The sequence below is a fragment of the Opisthocomus hoazin genome, chromosome 9, assembly GCF_030867145.1.
Source record: "Opisthocomus hoazin isolate bOpiHoa1 chromosome 9, bOpiHoa1.hap1, whole genome shotgun sequence".
NCBI classification, from domain to species: Eukaryota; Metazoa; Chordata; class Aves; order Opisthocomiformes; family Opisthocomidae; genus Opisthocomus; species Opisthocomus hoazin.
The window spans coordinates 6,075,526-6,096,720 of record NC_134422.1 but is presented as its reverse complement, the minus strand read 5'-3'; the positions used below and the strand labels follow the sequence as shown (position 1 = coordinate 6,096,720).

The window sequence follows — 21,195 nt, the reverse complement described above, 5'->3', positions numbered from 1 at the left end:
CACGCTCATCCCTGACGAACACCTTGGAAGACGAGCGAGGAAGCGGCGATGCTGGCCAGGCTGCCCGTGACCAGAGCTGGCAGCCCACCGCCGGCTCGCTGCCCCGGCAGCCATCCGGGAACCAGGAGGACGCCCGGCTGCCAACGTTACAGCCTATATCTCTTGTTTACCTGCGCAGCTTCTTCCGTCGCTGCTCGTTTCATATCCATCGCCACAGTAACATCTGGTGCCATTCCTGGCAATGGCGCATTTGTATTGGCAATTCATCTGTTGGCATTTGGGCAGCAATTCTGTAAATGATATTAGTTAGAGCAAAGCGTTACTAAATATTTTTATTATTCCTAAATTGCAAACTTCAGAAACCTTTACATATAAGTGCACATCCCAGGAAGGAAATACCATCACCATTCACATTAGACATTTTTGGAAATATAGTTATGACACGTAATACATTGAAAAATGCTTGCTTTGAAAATTGCATTTCAGCAAGTTAAGAAATAGAAATCAGCATTTCAGGACAAGGGGCAATGGGCACAAACTGAGGCACAGGAAGCTCCGTCTGAACATGAGGAAGAACTTCTTCCCTCTGAGGGTGACGGAGCCCTGGCCCAGGCTGCCCAGGGAGGTTGTGGAGTCTCCTTCTCTGGAGATATTCAAGACCTGCCTGGACGCGGTCCTGTGCAGCCTGCTGTAGGTGACCCTGCTTCGGCAGGGGGGTTGGACTAGATGACCCACAGAGGTCCCTTCCAACCCCTACTATTCTGTGATTCTGTGATTCTGTGATTTCTATCGAAAGTTGCTCCCAAGTTTGTTATGCAGGTATACTGTTGCTCTGCTTAGACATCCATTTTTGCACATCAGTCATTTTCAGTCAAAGCAATGGTTTGGAAAAAAAAACCAACCATCAAAGCTCAAAGTTAGATTATAGTTACAAAAAACAGCCAAGGTTATGAGAAAGGTTTCAACATCTATGTCTTTCCTATTCCTCATATGAACTGAAGTTCTATCTTTTTAAAGATTATTTTGGTTTACTGATATACATACAACCTTCACAGCAATCAATGGGAAAACATTCTGTCTCAGTAATGAAACGTTGGACACGTAACGTTGGATAAACAGTGGACAGAGTATATGTCGTTACTACTGAAGTCTGTCACAGAATCCATTGCTTAAATACATACCATCAGCACAAGGCATGATGCTAATGACCAATGGAAACTGTAGAAATGCACACTGTAATGAGTTCCATCCTGAAACAGCATGAAAACAAACTAAAATACCTCAAACACTTCCCAGCGCGAAGCTGTATGACGTGTATCAATAAATTTGCTGATCAAAAAAGTAGTATTTTTATGAGCAACAACAGTTTTCCCTCCCGGAAACTAAGAAAAGCATTGAGGAAAACAGCTTAAGGAGTTGATCGGAAGATATTTTTCAAACCAATATGCAGATGGATCAGAAATCACCTGCAAATGGACAGAGAAAGGTTCTGTTACAGGGCTGGCTGAAAATAACTGTGAAGCTCAGGAAGTGTGGGCTGGATGAGTGGTCGGTGAGGTGGATTGAGAACTGGCTGAATGGCAGAGCTCAGAGGGTGGTCATCAGTGGCGCTGAGTCTAGTTGGAGGCTGGTAACTAGTGGTGTCCCCCAGGGGTTAGTACTGGGCCCAGTCTTGTTTAACTTCTTCATCAATGACCTGGATGAAGAGTTAGAATGTACCCTCAGCAAGTTTCTGACGACACCAAACTGCGAGGTGTGGTGGATACACCAGAAGGCTGTGCTGCCATTCAGCAAGACCTGGACAGGCTGGAGACTTGGCAGAGAGGAACCTGATGAGGTTCAACAAGGGCAAGTGCAGGGTCCTGCACCTGGGGACGAACAACCCCATGCACCAGTACAGGCTTGGAGCAGACCTGCTGGAGAGCAGCTCTGTGGAGAGGGACCTGGGTGTCCTGGTGGATGACAGGTTGACCATGAGCCAGCAGTGTGCCCTGGATGCCAAGAAGGCCAATGGGATCCTGGGGTGCATTAGAAGCAGTGTGGCCAGTAGGTCGAGGGAGGTTCTTCTTCCCCTCTACACTGCCCTAGTGAGGCCCCATCTGGAGTACTCTGTCCAGTTCTGGGCTCCCCAGTTCAAGAAAGACGAGGAGCTACTGGAGAGAGTCCAGCGGAGGGCTACGAGGATGGTGAGGGGAATGGAGCATCTCCCCTATGAGGAGAGGCTGAGGGAGCTGAGCTTGTTTGTCCTGAAGAAGAGAAGGCTGAGAGGGGATCTAATATATGCTTACAAATATCTCTTAAGGGTAGGTGTCAGGAGGATGGGGCCAAACTGTTTTCAGTGGTGCCCAGCGACAGGACAAGGGGCAATGGGCACAAACCGTAGCATAGGAAGTTCCGTCTGAACATGAGGAAGAACTTCTTCCCTCTGAGGGTGATTCTGTGAAATCTACAGTTCAGTATGTGGGCAGTTTTAATCCATCTGATCGTTATTCATCAAGTTCTGCTCGGGAGTAGAATGAAAATGAATATGAAGAAGAGTCTGCATCAGCATCTGAGCCCCAGGGCTTCAATTCTGGAATGTCTGCCAGTGTCAAAATAAAGCTGAAATTTTGGAAGAAAAGTAGATGTGGCTGGCACCCAAAGGTACTACTTACTACAATGCAACTATTCTAAAAACAAAGAGGTTTCACACAATTATCACAGAATCACAGAAAGTTAGGAGGTGGAAGGGACCTCTGTGGGTCACCCAGTCCAACCCCCCTGCCGAAGCAGGGTCACCTACAGCAGGCTGCACAGGACCCCGTCCAGGAGGGTCTTGAGTATGTCCAGAGAAGGAGACTCCACAACCTCCCTGGGCAGCCTGTTCCAGGGCTCCATCACCCTCGGAGGGAAGAAGTTCTTCCTCATGTTCAGCTGGAACTTCCTATGCTTCGGTTTGTGCCCATTGCCCCTTGTCCTGTCGCTGGGCACCACTGAAAAGATGAATTCTCAAGAATTCTGTAATCCACACAATCTACAGACTGACCAGATGCTCATAAACCACCCCATGCCTAAATCTGCCCATTTTCCAAGTGGCCTGGAGGTTATTTCTCTGCCTTTTTTGCCCTCGTGAATAGGAAGATAATACATTTTTTGGCCGTAGCTTGCTTTGTTGGTTTCTTGTTCCTAGGCCAGTCCTCAGCTCTATTACACCTTTCCAAGAACAAGTCCCACACAGAACACAGACCAGGGAACTTCCCTAAAGGTACGCTGAAATGGGACCACACGTCGAGGGATGGAGCTGGAGCCAAGGCTGATTAGGTGCTACATGTTTATTTGATATTTCTACCCAAACAAAATCGACATATACGTTTCATTTTCTAAGCAAACACGGATCAACCACCCTTTACAACCTATAATTTTCTTCCTCAAATATTTGCCTGACGCTATGCAGCCAGGAGCTTTGATGGGATGATAACTATTTGACTCAGAAACGGGCCGTGGCTTGTTTGCACGCCGTCTGTAATGGATGCGGACAGCCAGCAGCGTCAACCAGAACAGCGGGGCCTGCCCACAGCCAGTAAAGGCTGCTGGAGAACAGCAACAATAAATTAGCAAGTGAGGAGCATTAAGAGAAAGTTAATAAAAAACAGTCTATCTGCTCATATTTTTCACAAAAACTGTTGGATTTCATTGATTTTCAATCATCGCAGTATCATGTGGGCGGCTTTTAACAACAAAACAGTTGCATTGCCCTTACAGTAAATATAACTGAAGTGCTGTGGATCGACCATTTCTGCCAAAAATATTTCATGCTGCACATCTCAACCCCCAGTCTTTCCGCACTTTTTTATTTTTCACACTGTCTCTCACAACTTCGTTGGTGTCCTCATCCCATCTGCTATGCTTTTAGGAAGGGCTTCTCTGAGGAGGCGTTTCACTAATGCTTCCTCCTCTTGTGCAAGTCCTTACGTTCACTTTATTGTGAATGCTGCCTGATCCTGCTGGTCAAATAATGAATTCATTTCAAATCTGTTTCCTCAAAAGACAAGTTTCATGGTCCACTGTTAATAATGGTTTCAGACAGTTGAAACTGGACCAGTGAGAAAACCAAAATATCTTCTCTCATTTTAACCAGGTAGAAAAACAAGCAAACTATCACTGGCCTCAAGTTTTACACTAAAACTATTTTTACCGGTTTCCTGGAGGGAGACGGCTGGCCAGGCGGCCAGCTCGGAATCCTTCGAACACAGCAGACTTTACCACAAATCTGTTTAAGAAGCACTGTTGGCCGCCATATGTTTCTGACTTCAGACTAGCATTTCCCCCTTGCTAAATCATCCAGCAGATTATTGCAACAGGAATTTGCCTCCATTCACGGCTCCCATGAAGAGCTTTCCTGTTGCCTGTGCGAGAGACACCTTCGTGCCCCAGAACGTTTTTGCTCTGTCGGTGATCTGCTAAACCTGCCAGGGGAATCCACAAGCAAAAAAGCGAAAAATACAACAACAATGTCAAGGGTAAGCAAATATAGAATAGAATAGAATAGAATAGAATAGAATAGAATAGAATAGAATAGAATAGAATAGAATAGAATAGAATAGAATAGAATAGAATAGAATAGAATAGAATAAACAGTTCAGTTCACTTGGAAAGGACCTACAATGATCATCTAGACCAACTGCCTGACCGTTTCAGGGCTTACCAAAAGTTAAAGCATGTTATTAAGGGCATTTCCCTTACTAAATGGAAAAATAAAAAGTAAGATAGAAAGCATATTTTCTATTTTACTAGCTATTTTGTTTTCTTCATTTTAAGTAACTGATGCTGAAAACCTTTGGAAGAAAAAGGAGTTTGCTGACCTCTGGAAATGTTGGAAGTATTGAAGGACGTGCTATGGAAGACAGTGTACACATTTATGGGTTAGTTAGATTTGTAACAGGCTTCTTGGGAAGAGGTGAGGAGGCAAAGAAAAATCAGGAAGCAGTAAACACTGATATTTTTAATGCTCTAGATGGAAATGTAAAGAGAGAAAAGCCAAGGACCCTCATTCCTTGTCCTTTCTACGTTGCTTTTGGATCACAGTAAAATTCTGCACCCACATTGCTCTCCCTTTCTCATCGTGAACTGGTTTACAAAGTACGTAGGCAGTGAAGAATGAGCATCACTGAGCTTTCCACTTTTATCACAGCTATAGAAACCTCTGAATTTGTCAAAGCATGGTATTTTGGCTTGAAGATTTAAAGGACGAGGCTGCACTGAGGGAAAGCAACAGGAGAGAGCTTTATAGCTCGCAAGGAGACCCACAATTCAAGACATGGAGCTGCAGAGCAAGCTGGGAGATTTGCAGAAATACAGGGCGGCCAAAGTAGTTGTGATGATCTATTTTCTCCAACCCCAGGGAGTACTGACAACTCATCCAGCTCTGATTTAAGTCATTTTGTTCAGTGTTTTCTTTCTTCCACAGGAGACATGAAGGGCAGCATTTTTTTCTTCCCTGCATTCCCATGAATGAGCCTCTCTAAAGCTGTGCTCCAGCCCCACCACAAAAGCCACCCCGCTTTCTCAAAGACACCCACGTCAATCTTATGCTTCCCGACTTTCATATTCCCAGGTATCGAGATCCACAGGAGGGCAGTCAATCAGGCAAAGGCGCTGCTGATCTCATCTCCCCTAAAGTGACAGACCTTTGACAACGGCTCGGAGGAGCTGTAAGCTTTGCGGACAAACTGCTCCCGCAGGATTTCACAGTAATGAAACCCTGGCTTCATTTCTGTGTTCAAGGAAACACACTGCTTATCATAGTTCATCCAAGATGAATGATAAAAGGAACTATCGTCTCTTGCATGGCTCTTTTACGAAAGGATTAACCAATTGATCTGACTATCCTTTTTGTCAGTTCCTCCTGAGCTGCCATGAGGTTCACAATAGGTTCACACCAGGTTCTCAACCTTAGATGTTTTGGCTGCTTCTATTAACAAGAAAAGCAGTTCAGCTTGCAGTTTCTTAATGCTGGGAACTTTTTTGACTCTTGGGGATTGTCAAGTACTAGAGCGGATTTGCGAAGATACCTCAGTTCACTTTGCCCTTCCTGAGAGGATGAAAGAGGACTAGATTCACAGCCAGTGAAGTGCATTTAGATGCCATTATTTTTGAGCCACTTGGATGATAATAAGACCTTTTGGCTGTAGAGGGTTCCCAGTTATGTTTCTTAAGTACATCTGTAATATATAAATCCTGTATTGCTCTTTTGGTAATGACAATATATGCTGGACAACATAGACAACTTTACAGTACTCTGTAAATTAAAATTTACTGATTAACTAATGTTGATAATCATCAGTGATACAGAGCTGGAGTAAATAAGAGAAACTGACTGAAGTTTAATAGTTCAAAGTACAACACAGAATGCTTAGGGAATAACAGCAGAGCCTCTGCTGCCAGTTTGAGATTTCAGAATTTGAAACAACCCAGGATCCTTGTCAAAAGTCCATCAGAGAATGACGATGAGCTACCAGTGCACTATTTCCACGGAAAAAGGGAAATGCAGCACTGAGAGCTTTGGGATAAGCATTTCCCATAGAGAAAGTGTCGCTCTCAAGGCCCAGGATGCTCCCCAGCCCTCGTCTTCCAGGATGCAGCTCTTTGTGGCTGTGCCCACCTTGATGGATATCTGGCGGATAAACTCAGATTCGAGCAGGATCAGAGAACAGCCTCCGGGATTAGCAGGGGAACAGGGAGTTGCAATCTGGTGGGACACTGCAAGTTTTTGTGTTGATCATTGCCAGGAGACAAAAATGAAGAGGAATTATGACTGCTGTCTATGACTATATCAGAGGATCAACCGCAGGGAAAGAGACAATTTAAGCTAAAGGGCTATTGGCAGAAGTACAAATGGCTATAAATTGCCCACTAATAAATTCTGGCTGAAAATGAGAAGGTTCTTAGCTATTACCGTAATCAGGTTCTGGAACTCCCCTTTGAATGGGAACAGCAGGGACAGACAATAAATAAATGCTTTTGACATGGATCATGATAGAGCCGTGAAAGGCAGCATATGGAAAGGGCCCTGAAATACCAGAAACTGCATTCGTGACCCAGGAGGCTCCTTCCACTACTATATTCCTCAAGCAACACACTACCTTATGCTAAAACATCATTTTTTCATTACTGAACTAAGATTAATCCTTTTTTCCTTGTCTCTGGAACATACCCAAAGGAAAACTTAGGAGAGCTTGTTACTTAACTAGTCTTCTAATTGTACTCTATACATATTCTTATTTTTCTTAATTATTTGCATTCTTTTTGGCAGCTTTGTGTTTCATGAGTTTACTTGATCTTATCACTGTGTTATTCATTCAGTTTTTGTGATTCAATATTCATACACTGATGTCTAGACTATTCTTATCACACATATGCTGTAAGCTTGACTTTTCTTTACTAGCTCATTTTCTGAGTTTTTGAAGTACAATTCTTTTGCAGATTAGACTCTTTAATGTAATCTACCCTCAGGTTTTTGTTTGTTTGTTATTGTTGATGTTCTATGTGCAATACAAAGCACCACGGTTTGCTTCTCTGACAGAAAAGGGTAGCTTGATTGATAGAATTCAATTGCTGGATTGAAATAATGCAGCATGTTTTTATCTTACATTTGTTGGTCATTTTATTAGTTTCGACTATCGTACTACAAAAAAAAAAAAAAAAAAAGACAAAAACGTAATTATTTTTGTCACACACCCTGGCCCATAACTCTGTTATGGTAGATATACCACTGAAAAAGGAGATATGGAAATCAGAAACCAGATCCATAACCTCGTACTCTTGCTATGGGTGACCTCTGCAAAGTTCAGCAGAGAAGCAGAGGGAGTCAAATTAAAAAAAAAAAAAAAAAGGCAATATATGGCAGATGTGCCCCATTATGCTCAAGTCAGGGGGAGAGAAGGGGAACAACACTTTAGGCTAGAAAAAGATTGTTGTTTGCCCTTAACCAAGCGCTCAGATGAACATTGCCTCTGCCTATCTGGGGTCTCCCACGGCTGGCCCAGGGCAAGCTGCGACCTCTGCGTCCAGGCACCATCTGAGTCACTGCTGCTGCCCAACTCCTGGTTAGGAGGCTGGGGAAAACACAGGACTAACATTGGGTTTTGCTAGTCACTAAAATGAATCATCCATTTAAAAAATTAGCCAAAAAGTGAGATGCGTTGAAGGCTGAGCCGGTTACAGGTAGGGTTTGCCAGGCAGCCTCCAGCTGCCGAGCCCCCGAGATCCGCTGGCAGTACAGGGTTTCTACGTAACGCACCGACAGGGTAACAATAACCCGAGTGACAACTGAAAACCCTGCATCCTGAACTGCCTACAGCAAGTTAAAAAAAGCTGTAAGTCCTGGGTATAACCGCAATCCCTTTCCTTCACACAGCTGAGCCTGGGCTGCTGGTGGGTAATTCTGTTTGCTTAAAGCCCAGAGTGCCGGGTCTTATCCTAAGGCTGGGGTGTTACAGTAATATATCCAGGACATAAGCAGAGAAACGATGCTTGTCCTGGGTACCAGGCTGCTCCTGAATTTTCTTCCATACAATAGCTACTGGATAAAACATCTTAACAGATTGCTGAATTTCCATCCTTTGCCATTACTATAATCGTCAGGCAAGGGAGTCACAGCCCAATGTGCCTTCTCCGAGCCCACAGAACTCCCTTTTTCCTAACAGTACTGATTCAAGATGAGAACACTTTACACTGTGTAAGAGGTGGCGACTGGCGCGTTCTATGGGGCAAAAGCCGGCGGGCAGTGAGGTGTGAATACCCCTGAGGCTGAAGGCGCACCTGCGTAATCCTCGGTCCCACCTCCTCGGCAAGTGCTCCAAGGGCAAAGCCGTCACGTAAAAGCCGAGAACCAGCTTTTGTCATATTAGTTATCATTTACAAGGAAAACTTGGCTTGACTATGCTGTAGCAGAGCTCAGCGCCATCAGTAGGTGTCTCCACGTTGGGAAACCTTGGTCCAGAACACCAACTGATGCAGAAAGTTTGACTTGAAGTAGGAAAAGTGTCTGCTCAAGGGAGGCTCTTCCGAGCACGGTAGCACATGGATTGGAAATCTTAAATTATACCTGATGTATCCCAGCCCTCTGTTGGATCTTTCTACACATCACCGTCTATGTGTTGGCAATCAGTTGCTGAACAACTTGATATATTATTTTAAATATACATTAAAATGTATTTGTCTATTTTCTGATTACAAAGAGAATTACACATCTTGTTTAACGCACTTGTCAGTCTACTCAAAAGCAGAGGTGTCTTACTGTGATTATTGTTCAGTGAAAACGGGCACGTCTTGCTGAGTAAGTTCAGGCTGGTCGTGGTTAACGAGCTATTATTTTAAAAATGCAGATTTTTTTTTTTTTTTTTTTTTTGTCCTTGCCAGCATAATGAAGTCAGAAGGAACATTGCAGAAAGAGCAAAGCTTAAATAAGCAAATCAAATCTTCCAGATGCAGATTCCTTTTCACATGTGAGTATATCCATCTTCAAAATATTGCCTAACAGTATCTCCCTACCACATCCACCGATAAATTTATTTTTCAAGGATGTACTATTGAAATTTCCTCCTGCTTAAATCTTGACCTACAATATTTGGCTGAGCTTCAAAACAATTTGTTTTATGTGCTGTTCTTCAACCATAGCATCACAAAACACTCGAAAAGATGAGATCAGCAGGTAGTAGGCATGTAGTAAAATATTAGCTTCACCAGTGGAAATGGCTCATTATTTTGACCTTTTGCTGTTTTAGTTATACCTTGGCTGCCATACACAAGCATAAGCATAAGATACAGAGAAGTTCACATGGGAAAATTTAAGCTGGGTAAGTGATGTCGTGACTAAAGAGAAGAGAGTCATTTATCTATTAATCTGGATACAAGATACAGATTTAAAATAGATGCCCTTCATGTGAGGAGAACACACGTTTGTTGAAGTTTATGTATACCAGTGTACAGTTTCAGGTATTTTCACAGTATTGAAGGCATACCGGAGCAGGCTCACTGAGTTACAGAGAATCAGCATTAAATTGTGTCCAATGAGATATGAAGCCTGACAATACTGAACATGTTCATTAATAACCCAGAAGTGAAAGCTGTGACTAATAAAGTTTGGGAATGGTGACAAAGACTGGCAGAAAGGACAAACTACAGAGAGAACTGGCAGTCTGCAAGAGCAGACCACCTAGGCTTCTTAGCAGTCTGGACCTAGTCATGTAGCATACATTTACAGATTTAGCTCATGATTTCTCAGCCTTATAAGAAAACTGCATTTCAGTGCCTGAGGAGTGCTTGAAAAGAAAAAAATGCAACTTGGCGGCAGGGACAGAGCAGGCTCTGAAAAAAAGTTCAGTAATGTTTTGGGGAGATAAGGGATGTTAGGATGCTTCTCAAGGGGAGCTCCGCAAATCTAAATATGATTGAGGAGTCTTTCCTTGATCATGCAGGTCCCCTTCTCCTAGGTTGTCCTCTCCACCAAAACTTTCTGGCATTTCCATCTCAACACAAGAAAGCACTTCTCTGTGAGGGTGGTTGAGCAGGTTGCCCAGAGAGGTTGCGGAGCCTCCATCCTTGACAGTATCCAAAACCCGACTGGACATTGTGCTGGGCAACTTGATGCAGGTGACCCTGCTTTCAGCAGAGAGTTCATCAGCTAGAAGGTCTCCAGAGGTCCCTGCCAGCCTCACAGAATCTGTCAATCCTGCAGGCTGTTCCTTCCTTGCAAAGCCCTGCTACCATCACTTCTTCCTGCAGCCACCTCAAACGTACAACAAGGAAGGGGCACAATTAAATACCATCTGCAGAGGGCAGGTGGCAATGGGAAGAGAAGAAGGTCAAGATGGAGAGCTGGGGAAGAGCTTTCTCCTCCTCTCCCTTCTCCTGCAGGCCAGACGGTGGTGGGACGGCAGATCAGGCAGTGATTGTGCCCTGTGGAAGCTGCTGTTGCCTCTTTCTCCCACGTCTCTTCTAACCCCTAACTTCCCTCCAGCAGTGACAGCTGCACGGAGTTGGCAGGACACAGGAGGCCGTTCATCCTTGCACAGTAAATCTCCATTTCTTCAGGCAAAGCACACAGCAGGTCACCTTTGAGACTTTAGCACTAGTCAGCTCTCTACTTAGGCAATAAATAGAGCCAGCTCTTGTACCTTATTGCAACAAAAAGCAAAGTCACACACTAGGGAATAGGAAATGCATGCTATATTCACCCAATCAAGGAAAAAAGGGATTTAAATTCCATAATTGACAGACACTCGGATGTAAACTCCCACAGGACACTGTTCTATGCCATCGTACAAGCGCTGTTGTAAGGCTCTGTACAGTCAACCTTTGGATGGGAAAAGCAGCAAGCCGTTGCGGAGGAGAAATAATACCCTAATAGGACCGACATGGCCGTATAGCCCTTGCATCGGTTACTTTTTAAACCTGAAAGCAATTGGAAGGTCGGGACAACGTAATTGACTACAAGTGCTCCTCAAGTGCTTTGGTGTGAGGTCAACCAAATTAAGTTACAGAGACTTCTGTCTGAAAAAATGTAAAGTTATCAATTTTAGAAGAGGTAATACATAAGCTTTCTCTCTGATAAAACAACATTGTCCACTTCAGCTTCTTAAATACCACTTACTTTGACCATCAAGTATTTCAATGACCTTGTTCACTTTCATATTTAGATACTCAGCCTTATTTCATATTCTGCTGATGACATTTTTTAATGTGCTCAAACATACCCCTGTTGAATCTTTCCAGCACTCATTTTTTAACAAGGCTTTACACTTCTGGCTTTTTTGTTTGAAAAAATATAGATGTATGTGCACACATACCTACATGTCAGTAACTTCAAACATTTACTGAATGTATTTTAAGAAGTCATCTTAGAAGTAATAATTTTAAGCATTTTTTTAATACAACAATCCCCAAGTAAAAACTACTGAGTGCGTCTGAGTGCTCTGAAAACCTTAATTAATCAATGAAGCCCCACAGAGTTCTGTTGCAACAGTTACCCATGACATAATCAGCGCAGGTTTGGCAGAGGTGCACACTCCTGAGTATGATTCCACTCAGCCCATCTCGCCACGGGATAACAAGGACCGCTACGCGGAAGAAGTGTGACTGATGCTGTAGCTTTGTACATGCCTTCCAGCTCCGCTGAACGGGAAGCCAGCTCACAGTCTGTCATCATCACTGTTCAATGTCTCTCTGAAAACAGTCTCTTGTGCATGACCGAAACATTGAACTTTCTCATGCAGACCTCCTCATTCAGAAACCATTGTGTGAAAGTCCATCTATGTGGAGCAATACATAGTTAATACGAATTCGTTGTATTGTATCATATCATCATATAATCATGAATCCAGAAAAATCTTTGTTAAAATGTATTTCAGTACCAAAGTCATACTATATATCTTAACACTTTTCATAGTCCAGAAAGTAATTCTAATGAGCATTTCCTATAAACTTTAGGGAAATAGTTATGCTTTGAAATATTATTTATTGAGAAGCCATGGAAGAGAATGAAGACCTTTATATTAAGGGTCTAAACTAAAACTTTCTAACATCTCATCAATGGAGACTCACAACTGACACCACTGTTGCCAAATTAATGTCTAAACTAATTGGTTTTGTCATAAAATACAGCAGAATATTACTCTGATTTTAACATCAGTTTTTAACTGATGTTTTAATTGCTTGGAAATTATGGAAGGCCCTCCACAGCAGTAATATTTCTCCTTGCTTCATGGACCCAGACCAGCAGCTACACAGCAACACCTCCACACAGCTCGGAAAGACGTGACCTCTGCAGTAGCTCTGAACAACTTGGCATAAGGAGCAGCACTTGCACTGGTCCAGGACTGACTTGGATCCAGTGACCAACGAAAGACACTGGAAAGCACGAATCCCTCTCCCATACTTAACTAACAGCAACTGCTACTACATGCTACAGCCACAGACCCAGACCACCACAAGAGTTCTCAGCTAACCAACCTCAGTCAATTTGCCTGCATGAAATGCTTCCACTGAAATTCTTAATGCTGCAATTTTCAGCACTGCTATCTATATCCAACGAAATCAGTCGAAAGCGTTTCTTTCAGTCCTGGCGTTTGCTAGGCATGGACCTCACACCATCCCTACAGGCATTAACATTTCAACCACTCCGCAGGTTCAAAGGAAGTTGTTTTTTTGATGTTTTCTATAACTTGGGAGCCACATACGAGGTCACTGTAAGTCACACGAATCTTCTTAGGTTCTGATTGGCTTACCTTAGCCCACATTATAGAAACAACATCATTAATGGTCATGAATGTCTGTCGATTCCCCCCAAATCAGGAAAAGTTAATTGCCTGATACCCCTCACCACCTTTTTAGCCTTTCTGCCATAACTGATCACTTTCTGATCACTTGTGGTGAGATGCAGGCAGGCAGTAGTAGACTACTTCATATATTATTTTGCAGGAACAGAATTTACAAAAGCATATTCTATACAGAGAACATCGATGTGTCTTGAAAACTGTGTTATACAATTCATGCTGTGGGGCATTTAGTTTGCTTGTTCCACTGGGTACTCAGCTTCAGAAAAAAGATTAAATATCCACTAAGCAATAGATTTTAAGAAGAATTATATTTCCAGTTATCTAACTAGTGTGCTGGCTTCTAAATGACCAACTTTTATTACTAAATAAACTTTACGGAAACGAGATGTCCTGCAAGTCAGTGGCATAGGTTAGAAAAAAACTCAGCACAGTTGGTTTTCAAAGATAATTCAGAAATGCAAAAAATACCATTGTTCAGGATTGAGACTCTCCCAAGCTATTCTGCATACATGTACCTTTGAACAGCCATGCCCAAGAGCTCTGGGATCAGCTACCACAAACATGTCCAGTTCATGTTTTATCGTGCACTGAATCCATATGGGTAAGCGGAGATATTCTGCTCCCGGCTCTGTTCTGCCCTCACAGTAAATTGCTGCTTAGTCTTTCATTATATTATGAATCAGAATCAAATTATTTTAAAATATCAAGCCTCTATTGCACGTAACATCAGTGAGACTGTTACAGAACACAGACTGCTGTGAGGTGGTATTTACAAGCACGAAGAGTCCCAGATTCGGGGGAAGGTGCGTGCAAGGAGTAGAGGGCTATTAGCTGGCACTTCACGCCTGTAAGAAAACGGGATGGCAGTGCTGCCAGATTGACTCTTACAGGTGCAAAGCAGGACCCAGAAGGCATTTCAAATGAGCTTTAACGATGCTGGGGAGCATTGTGCAGGGCCACAAGTGCTCTGTGGTGTAGGAGCTGTCATTTGCAGGAGTCCCTGGGACACCTGACAATGTAAAGCAAGGAATTTGTGTATTATCATAGACAGATGCCACGTGTCCAGTCCCATGGCCCCGTACACTCAGGTGATGATCCCTTTTGTGCCTTGGCAGATACAGCCCGGCAGTGGCAAGGCCACATTTGCCTTCTGCAGCACACCAAGATGTCTTGGTCCTCTTCTGGAATGACAGTCTGCAGAAACCCATGACAAGTTTAGCCTCCGCCTCTGTTCTGTTGCCTCCGCTCCTGCTGCGGATATAATGGTGTAGTAGAGCTGGGCAGGGTGTGGGAGTTTTAAAACATTCCAGAGAGGCCACAAGATTATTACTTTTCTTTTCCTGATGTTGGAAAAAAAAATTTAAAAAGCTAGCATCTTTATTTACTTTGCTCAGTTCTCAGTTCTGTGGAAAAACATAATTAAATCATTCTGAAATCATAAAAGACACCTATAATAGCTTTTTCCAACGTCCAATTTCATGCCTCTTCATGGAAGTAGTACATCAGAAATTGCTTCTCTTCATGAATACAACTTCACTTGACAGATAAAATCCTCAAAAAAATTGCCAAGCAGAATCCCCCGGCTCACGAGGCAGCGCCTTCCCGGAAGCTCAGCCAAGGGCTTGGAATCAATTACCTGAAGGGGCTGAATAACAACGGGATCCAGAGAACCAAACGTGCAGTTCAGTACGTGCGCACCTAAACCCAGTGAAGGATAAGAGAAAGGACTTTAAGCTAGAAGTAAAAACCGGTAGCAAGGAAAAATTATACCGAAGAAATAAAATTCTTAATTCAATTGTGAATTTTTTTCCCAGGAGACAGACATATCTACTTCTGAACTGTGGCAGGGGCTGGAATAAACGATACATTTTCTCACAGGCAGCATTTACAGTGCCTGCCAGCTAAAGAGACTGATTTTGCCCTGCAGCAAGCAGGGTTGGATGGCAAGTTGGCTTCTGGAGCGTGTTTGCGCCATTGGAAGCGCGCAAATTGTGACAAATTCCGCTCGGAGTTGTCTATTTCTGCTGGTGTCTGCAAAGACTCGCAGCTGCCGATGCTCAAACTACCGACGCAAGCGGTGTTCCGAACAGCGCGCTTACCGGAGCGCTGTGGAGCTGAGTCTTGCCTCACCTGTGCATGCATGTTAGCGTGCACAAAGGCAGACGTCCAGAGAAGCTAGAAAATACGAATCTGCAAATCCCAAAGCCTAGAGAAGCGCTGCGATCCAAACCTGCCCTCCTGATGTCTGGGAGGAGACGCGCAAGTGGATGTTTGGTGTTTTAGCATCGTCCCACCTTCCACCCAGCTAGGGTTGTTTACTGGTAACCCTTCTGGAAGAACTAACCATACTTAGAGCACCAGCTGAAACACGGAATCCGCAATAACACTGCCATTTTACCATGACTCATCTTTCCTCATTGCTTTTCCTGTATTTCACCCAGCTAACGAGACTTTAGCCTCTGGCAGTGCGCAATTGATTCAGTGTCGCAGAGTTTGAAAGCAACAGCAGCGCAAGAATTGCTTTTCATTCATTGCTTCGCTTCGCTGTAAGTCAATGAGCTACCTAGCGCAGCGGCTCCACTGCTCGAAACTGCATCGTTATCACCCACACATGCTATTGTCATAGGCACACATCACGCATAGGAAAGCTTAACCTAATTTTTACTGAATATTTTCCACAGGGCAATGCAATTTGTTATTTTTCACTGTCAGCTCCCCAGTTGTTGTTTCAGTACTTTTGTTTCAAAGCACTTCCAGCCTCCAGAGCCCCAAATAAAGCCCTTAGCTCATCCTATAAATCAAACAAGTGGGATGTAGCATACCCCAGTGATGAATCTTTTCAGCCACGTGTAGTGTTTATGGTGATATTTTTACGTAGCTGTATGTACCTTTGCATGTCTGGGAGAAGAAAAATGCATTTTTTCACAGGAGATGCCACTGACACATTCTATTAGGGGGGATAGTGTAAATAAGTATGATCCTCGTATCCTGCCCATTTAGCTTCATTCTCCAAGGCATAAGCAGAAAAGGCTGATAAATAAGTTAATAAAACATGATGTAAAATTTCTCCATACCAGTTTCAGCAGGCCATGGCCGGAGATTATGAGAGGCGCAGCTGCAAAGGATAACACTGGAAATGAGCGACTCAGGTGCCGTGCTTGAGAGGTTAAACTGTACTACAAAGATCAGCCCTATTTCTGGTTACTTCGAATAAAAAAGGAATTGCCATGGTATTTACACAAGCGCTTCATCTATTACTTCAACATTTGGCTACTACATTCTGGCACGTTAGAAGTTAACCTGGCTCTTCCCTGGCTTCTGGAGGGAGAAGAAAGTAGAAGGGAGGAAAAAAAGGCATCTGTTTCTTTTTTCTCCCGTATCCTTTTCTAAAGCTTCTGATTTTGTCAGAGAACAGCCCGACTGTGCCAAGTGCTTGGCTTAACACAATGAATATTACTCAGGTTTGGTGGGGATCGCTGCTTCTCTCCAACTCTGGTTTGATCTATTCTCTCCATACAGTACAGCGAAATTCTACTGTCTCTCAGAGTAGCTTCTCACCGCTTCCTCAAGCAGAAACACAGGAGATGGATGTAAGTCTCGTTGCTCTTGGTTCCTGCCCAGTTTGGCAGAGAACCTGACTCTTTGCTCATGAAAGAACTACTATGCTCCAGCTATGTAGGGCTCCGTAAGCAGAGCCACCTACGTCCAAATTAGGAAATTAATAAATAAATGCATGGCCTTAGTTTATATTTGTAGCTATTTTTTTTTCATCTCAGCATCACAAGAATGGATTTTTGCAAGATTAAATTACTCAGAAATAAAATTATTCAGCATAACATAACAGTGTAACATTAACATCATTGCAATACTGTTACCACTATCTCGTATATAAGTAAAAACTAGATTTATAGTTAATAGTTCTAAATAACTATATGTAAGAAATTGTTAATGTAAAAATATTATTAAAATGCTGTTAGTTATGAACACATCCTAATTATGTTCTATATATGAAATACAGAATAAATACTGTATAATATACAGTTAACAGTATTTTCTGAAGACTTAATTTACAGGATTCTCCTATATAATAAGAACATCGGAAGATAAACACTTTATCATTTGGAAAAATGAAGGACAGATTCATTTACTTCTCTGCAAATGCTTCTTGCAGGAGACTTTCAAGCGTGCTGTGAATTTTGCATGTCATTTGAAGACTTTCATAAACAGCAATACGGTCAATTTAGAGTCTTATGATAATCTGGAGTAATCAAATACGGTTTTGAAATTGCACAAAACGTCTCATAGTTAATTTATTTTCTGTAGTCTTCCCCATACCGAAGGACAAGAAGCAAACCTTTCTCCTGAACCAGGTTTGTTTGTTGGTATGTTACTAGTTATGAGGTCAAATAAATCTATAGCAGCTTTCATCACCGTCAAGAGTAACAATTTTTTTTTTATTAATGGAAGAGCTCTCTGAAGGCAGGAAGCCTTTTACGACTGTGGAACATCCTTAGTTGGGATTAGGTGTCCTTTTTACTTGACTTAGTAGCAGAACTTCTTAGAGCATGCTCAGATTTCAAAGAGACTTTTTCTCCACAGAGATAAGTACTCCCATAATTTCTAGAAAATTTGATCACGCTAGGAGTTTGAACAGCAATTACAAGAAATTAATCATTATAGAATCACTTTTTTTTTTCTTGAAAATTAATACTTAAATAAAAATCGGACACCAGAACTTTGCCTACAGTATATTTGTATTATTACTACTGGACAAGTGCCTAAAAATTTATACTCTTTACATATTGGTGATAGCTACACCCTTACGCATGCATGTGCAGAGACAGGTAAAAATGTATTTATAAACATCAGTGAAACAAACTTGGTACACTATACACAGCTCTTAATTATCTCCTTGCTGTTCCTTGTTACCAGGCCTAGCGGAAAAGCTTAGGTATACCCAAAGTCCTTTATTTATTTAGTGACTTTTAATAAAAGCCATTAAGAATATGAATTTCAGCACAATCTGTACACTAGAAACTCTGAATAGATGATTACTGTGCAAATAAAAAGGCAATTAAAGAGGGAATGCTTTAAAATAGTTGCACTATAATTTTTTCATGAAGAAAACAGAAATTGAAACTTAAATTGGGAAAGCATTTTCAGCAGTAGCTAAATTTAAGTGTGTACAATTCACCTTCACTTTTTCGAACATAACCAGGATATAATGATTCTATTTCAAATTACAAAAAGACTTCTTTATTTTGTAAAGTTTATCAGCAGAAACCAATCTTTTTTTTTTCCTACTCCAAAGTGCTGGGACACCTCGATGCTACACAGAAAGCATTACAGTTGATCGGTCGGTCGCTGCTGCCAGGTAACCGAAGGGGACGGTCTCTGCCAACGGCAAAGAAGCTTTCCTGGGCTCTCCTTCCTTCTTAGCAAAGAAGCCCAAAACACAGATAAATTTCTTTAGATAAAGTGATGCTTATTATGTCTAGGAAACGTAACCCTATAGTACCGCTTTTGAGTAGAAGATTGACTTCGGCAGTTTCAGTTTCAACCCTGCTTCCAGAACTCATCATTTCTGCTGCACCTTTGTGCCTCCTGCATTCCTTTGCTTCCAGTTTCTTTTGGCTACGGGTCAAATTTGCCCTCATCCACCTGCTGAAGACATACCTGCAACTGATTTATTATGGCTTCATTCTATTTGTATATTTACATTACATAATATGATAACACAACATTCTATGACAAATATAATATTACGTATAGCGTATATAACACATTTTTATATTATATTATATATAATTGTTATATTGATCTTCCAGAACATCAGCTGGATCTCTTTTTTTCTGCATGTGTTACAACAAACAAGCCTTGTTTTCAGCCAAGGATTGGAGATGGCATCTAAAAACTTACAATTACAGCTTCAAATCTGGAGCCAGCTCGTGTGCTCAGCAACAATCTGTCAGCTGCCAAAGAAGATACAACCCAAAGCTTACAGGCCTAACTGATGGTTTTGAATTCTTAGTTGGAAAATAATTCTTCTTTTCCAAGTCCTTTATTTGAGCTAGTTCCTAAATTAAATAGTTGCATTTCACAACCACTGAGCATTTTTTAACTGCTGCTGCTAGCGGGAATTGACTTGATGGGAACTATCACCATAAGTCAGGAAAACATTTAATGTGTGCATATAAATCTGAATTTAAGTGATTAATTTAGCTGCCATCTCTACAAACAAATTAAAAATAAGGCCTCCTGAAACAGAAAAACAAAGTGCCTGTCTGTTCAGTGTTATTCTTTTGCAGCCCCATCAACTTGCAATGGCATTTGGGCTGAACAAATTCTGACATTCCTGTCTAGGGTTTTATTTTATTTCTGCTTACAGCTTTCTGGGTCTAGCCCTTGCAGCGAGCAAGTCTTGCACTCTTCTTGGTATCTCCCCAGTTTTTAATTTTACTGCATCCTCCCCATTTTCTGCCTCCCCAGTGCTGTACCAAAATTTCTCCATTTTGACCAAAAAGCAGAGTTTTCTACTTTGCCCAAGCTGTTCAACTGTCCTCAGCCCAGCATACAAAACAAAGGACAATAACAAAAAAAGGTTCTTCTTTCCAACTGCTTAACAGACACAGTCCGTTCAACTAAAAAAATCATACAAAATACTTACACAACTGTGAAAAATAATGCTGCTACCCCTTTTAGCAGAAGATGCGTTTCAGAAGGCAGAAAGGTATGGTTTTGCAGTGCTTTTCTTTTCTCATTCTTATTAATAAAGTTGTAGGGAAAGTCAGAATAGATAATCCATTATTGAAAGCTCCTCACTGTTACCTGACTACAACTATACTATTAATTGAAACTATTTAATACATATTATGTCTGCAATGTACTTTTTTGTTTCATGCTCTAGTGACTGCTGTGAGTGAACTTCCCCACCTCCAAGCGTACCCGCTGCCGGGCTCCCTCTTGCAGCTACGGAGAGAGTCCAGCGGAGGGCTGCGAGGATGGTGAGGGCACTGGAACATCTCTCCTGCGAGGGGAGGCTAAGGGAGCTGGGCTTGTTCAGCCTGAAGAAGAGAAGGCTGAGAGGAGATCTAATATATACTTACAAATATCTGAAGGGTGGGTGTCAGGAGGATGGGGCCAAGCTCTTTCCAGTGGTGCCCAGTGACAGGACAAGGGGCAATGGGCACAAACTGAAGCAGAGGAAGTTCCGTCTGAACATGAGGAAGAACTTCTTCCCTCTGAGGGTGACGGAGCCCTGGCACAGGCTGCCCAGTGAGGTTGTGGAGTCTCCTTCTCTGGAGATACTCCAGCCCCACCTGGACAAGGTCCTGTGCAGCCTGCTGTAGGTGACCCTGCTTTGGCAGGGGGGTTGGACTAGATGACCCACAGAGGGCCCTTCCAACCCCGAACATTCTGTGATTCTGTGATTCTGTGATACGGGCACCACCTCCCCTCAAGGCAGGCTACCATAAACCGTCCCCTCCCGCCACCATCTAAAACATTGCAAATACACAGAGTTTTCATGAACTTCATCGGATTTTTTCTGTCTGTGAGTGACAGCAACGCTGCCGAGCGATGAGGAGGCAGTGACGACCACCTCCTGCAGCAGCTCTTTCCCAGCCCTTCCACCCATCTCTCCCTAACTCCCACCAAACTCGACAGCAGAAGGCAACCGCAGCAGCCCTCAGGGGTTAAACTTCAGTTCGTAAGCAGCTTTGATGATTTCTTTGGTGTAGCATTACTATTTCTTGTATATGTCTTTCTTTTAATACGAGAAAATTTGTTCTGGTTTGCTACTCTAGTTCTGGTGCTAACATGCTTTTTCAGCTTTGTCGTGTTTCCCCTCCCTAAGCTGATCCTTCCCCCCCTGTTTCTC

At 42.6% G+C, this 21,195-nt stretch overlaps 1 protein-coding gene across 3 annotated transcripts in view; it reads right to left on the bottom strand.

The window, feature by feature from the left end:
• The window catches only part of LRP1B (LDL receptor related protein 1B), a 760,762-nt gene that overhangs the window by 379,509 nt on the left and 360,058 nt on the right, over positions 1–21,195 (bottom strand). For 2 of the 3 annotated variants that reach the window (XM_075430359.1, XM_075430360.1), the window contains exon 3: positions 171–290. In XM_075430359.1, coding sequence (XP_075286474.1) covers positions 171–290 — 120 coding nt within the window. Of the gene's footprint in view, positions 1–170; positions 291–21,195 lie in introns of those variants that run through there. The other variant, XM_075430361.1, reaches the window with a different exon arrangement.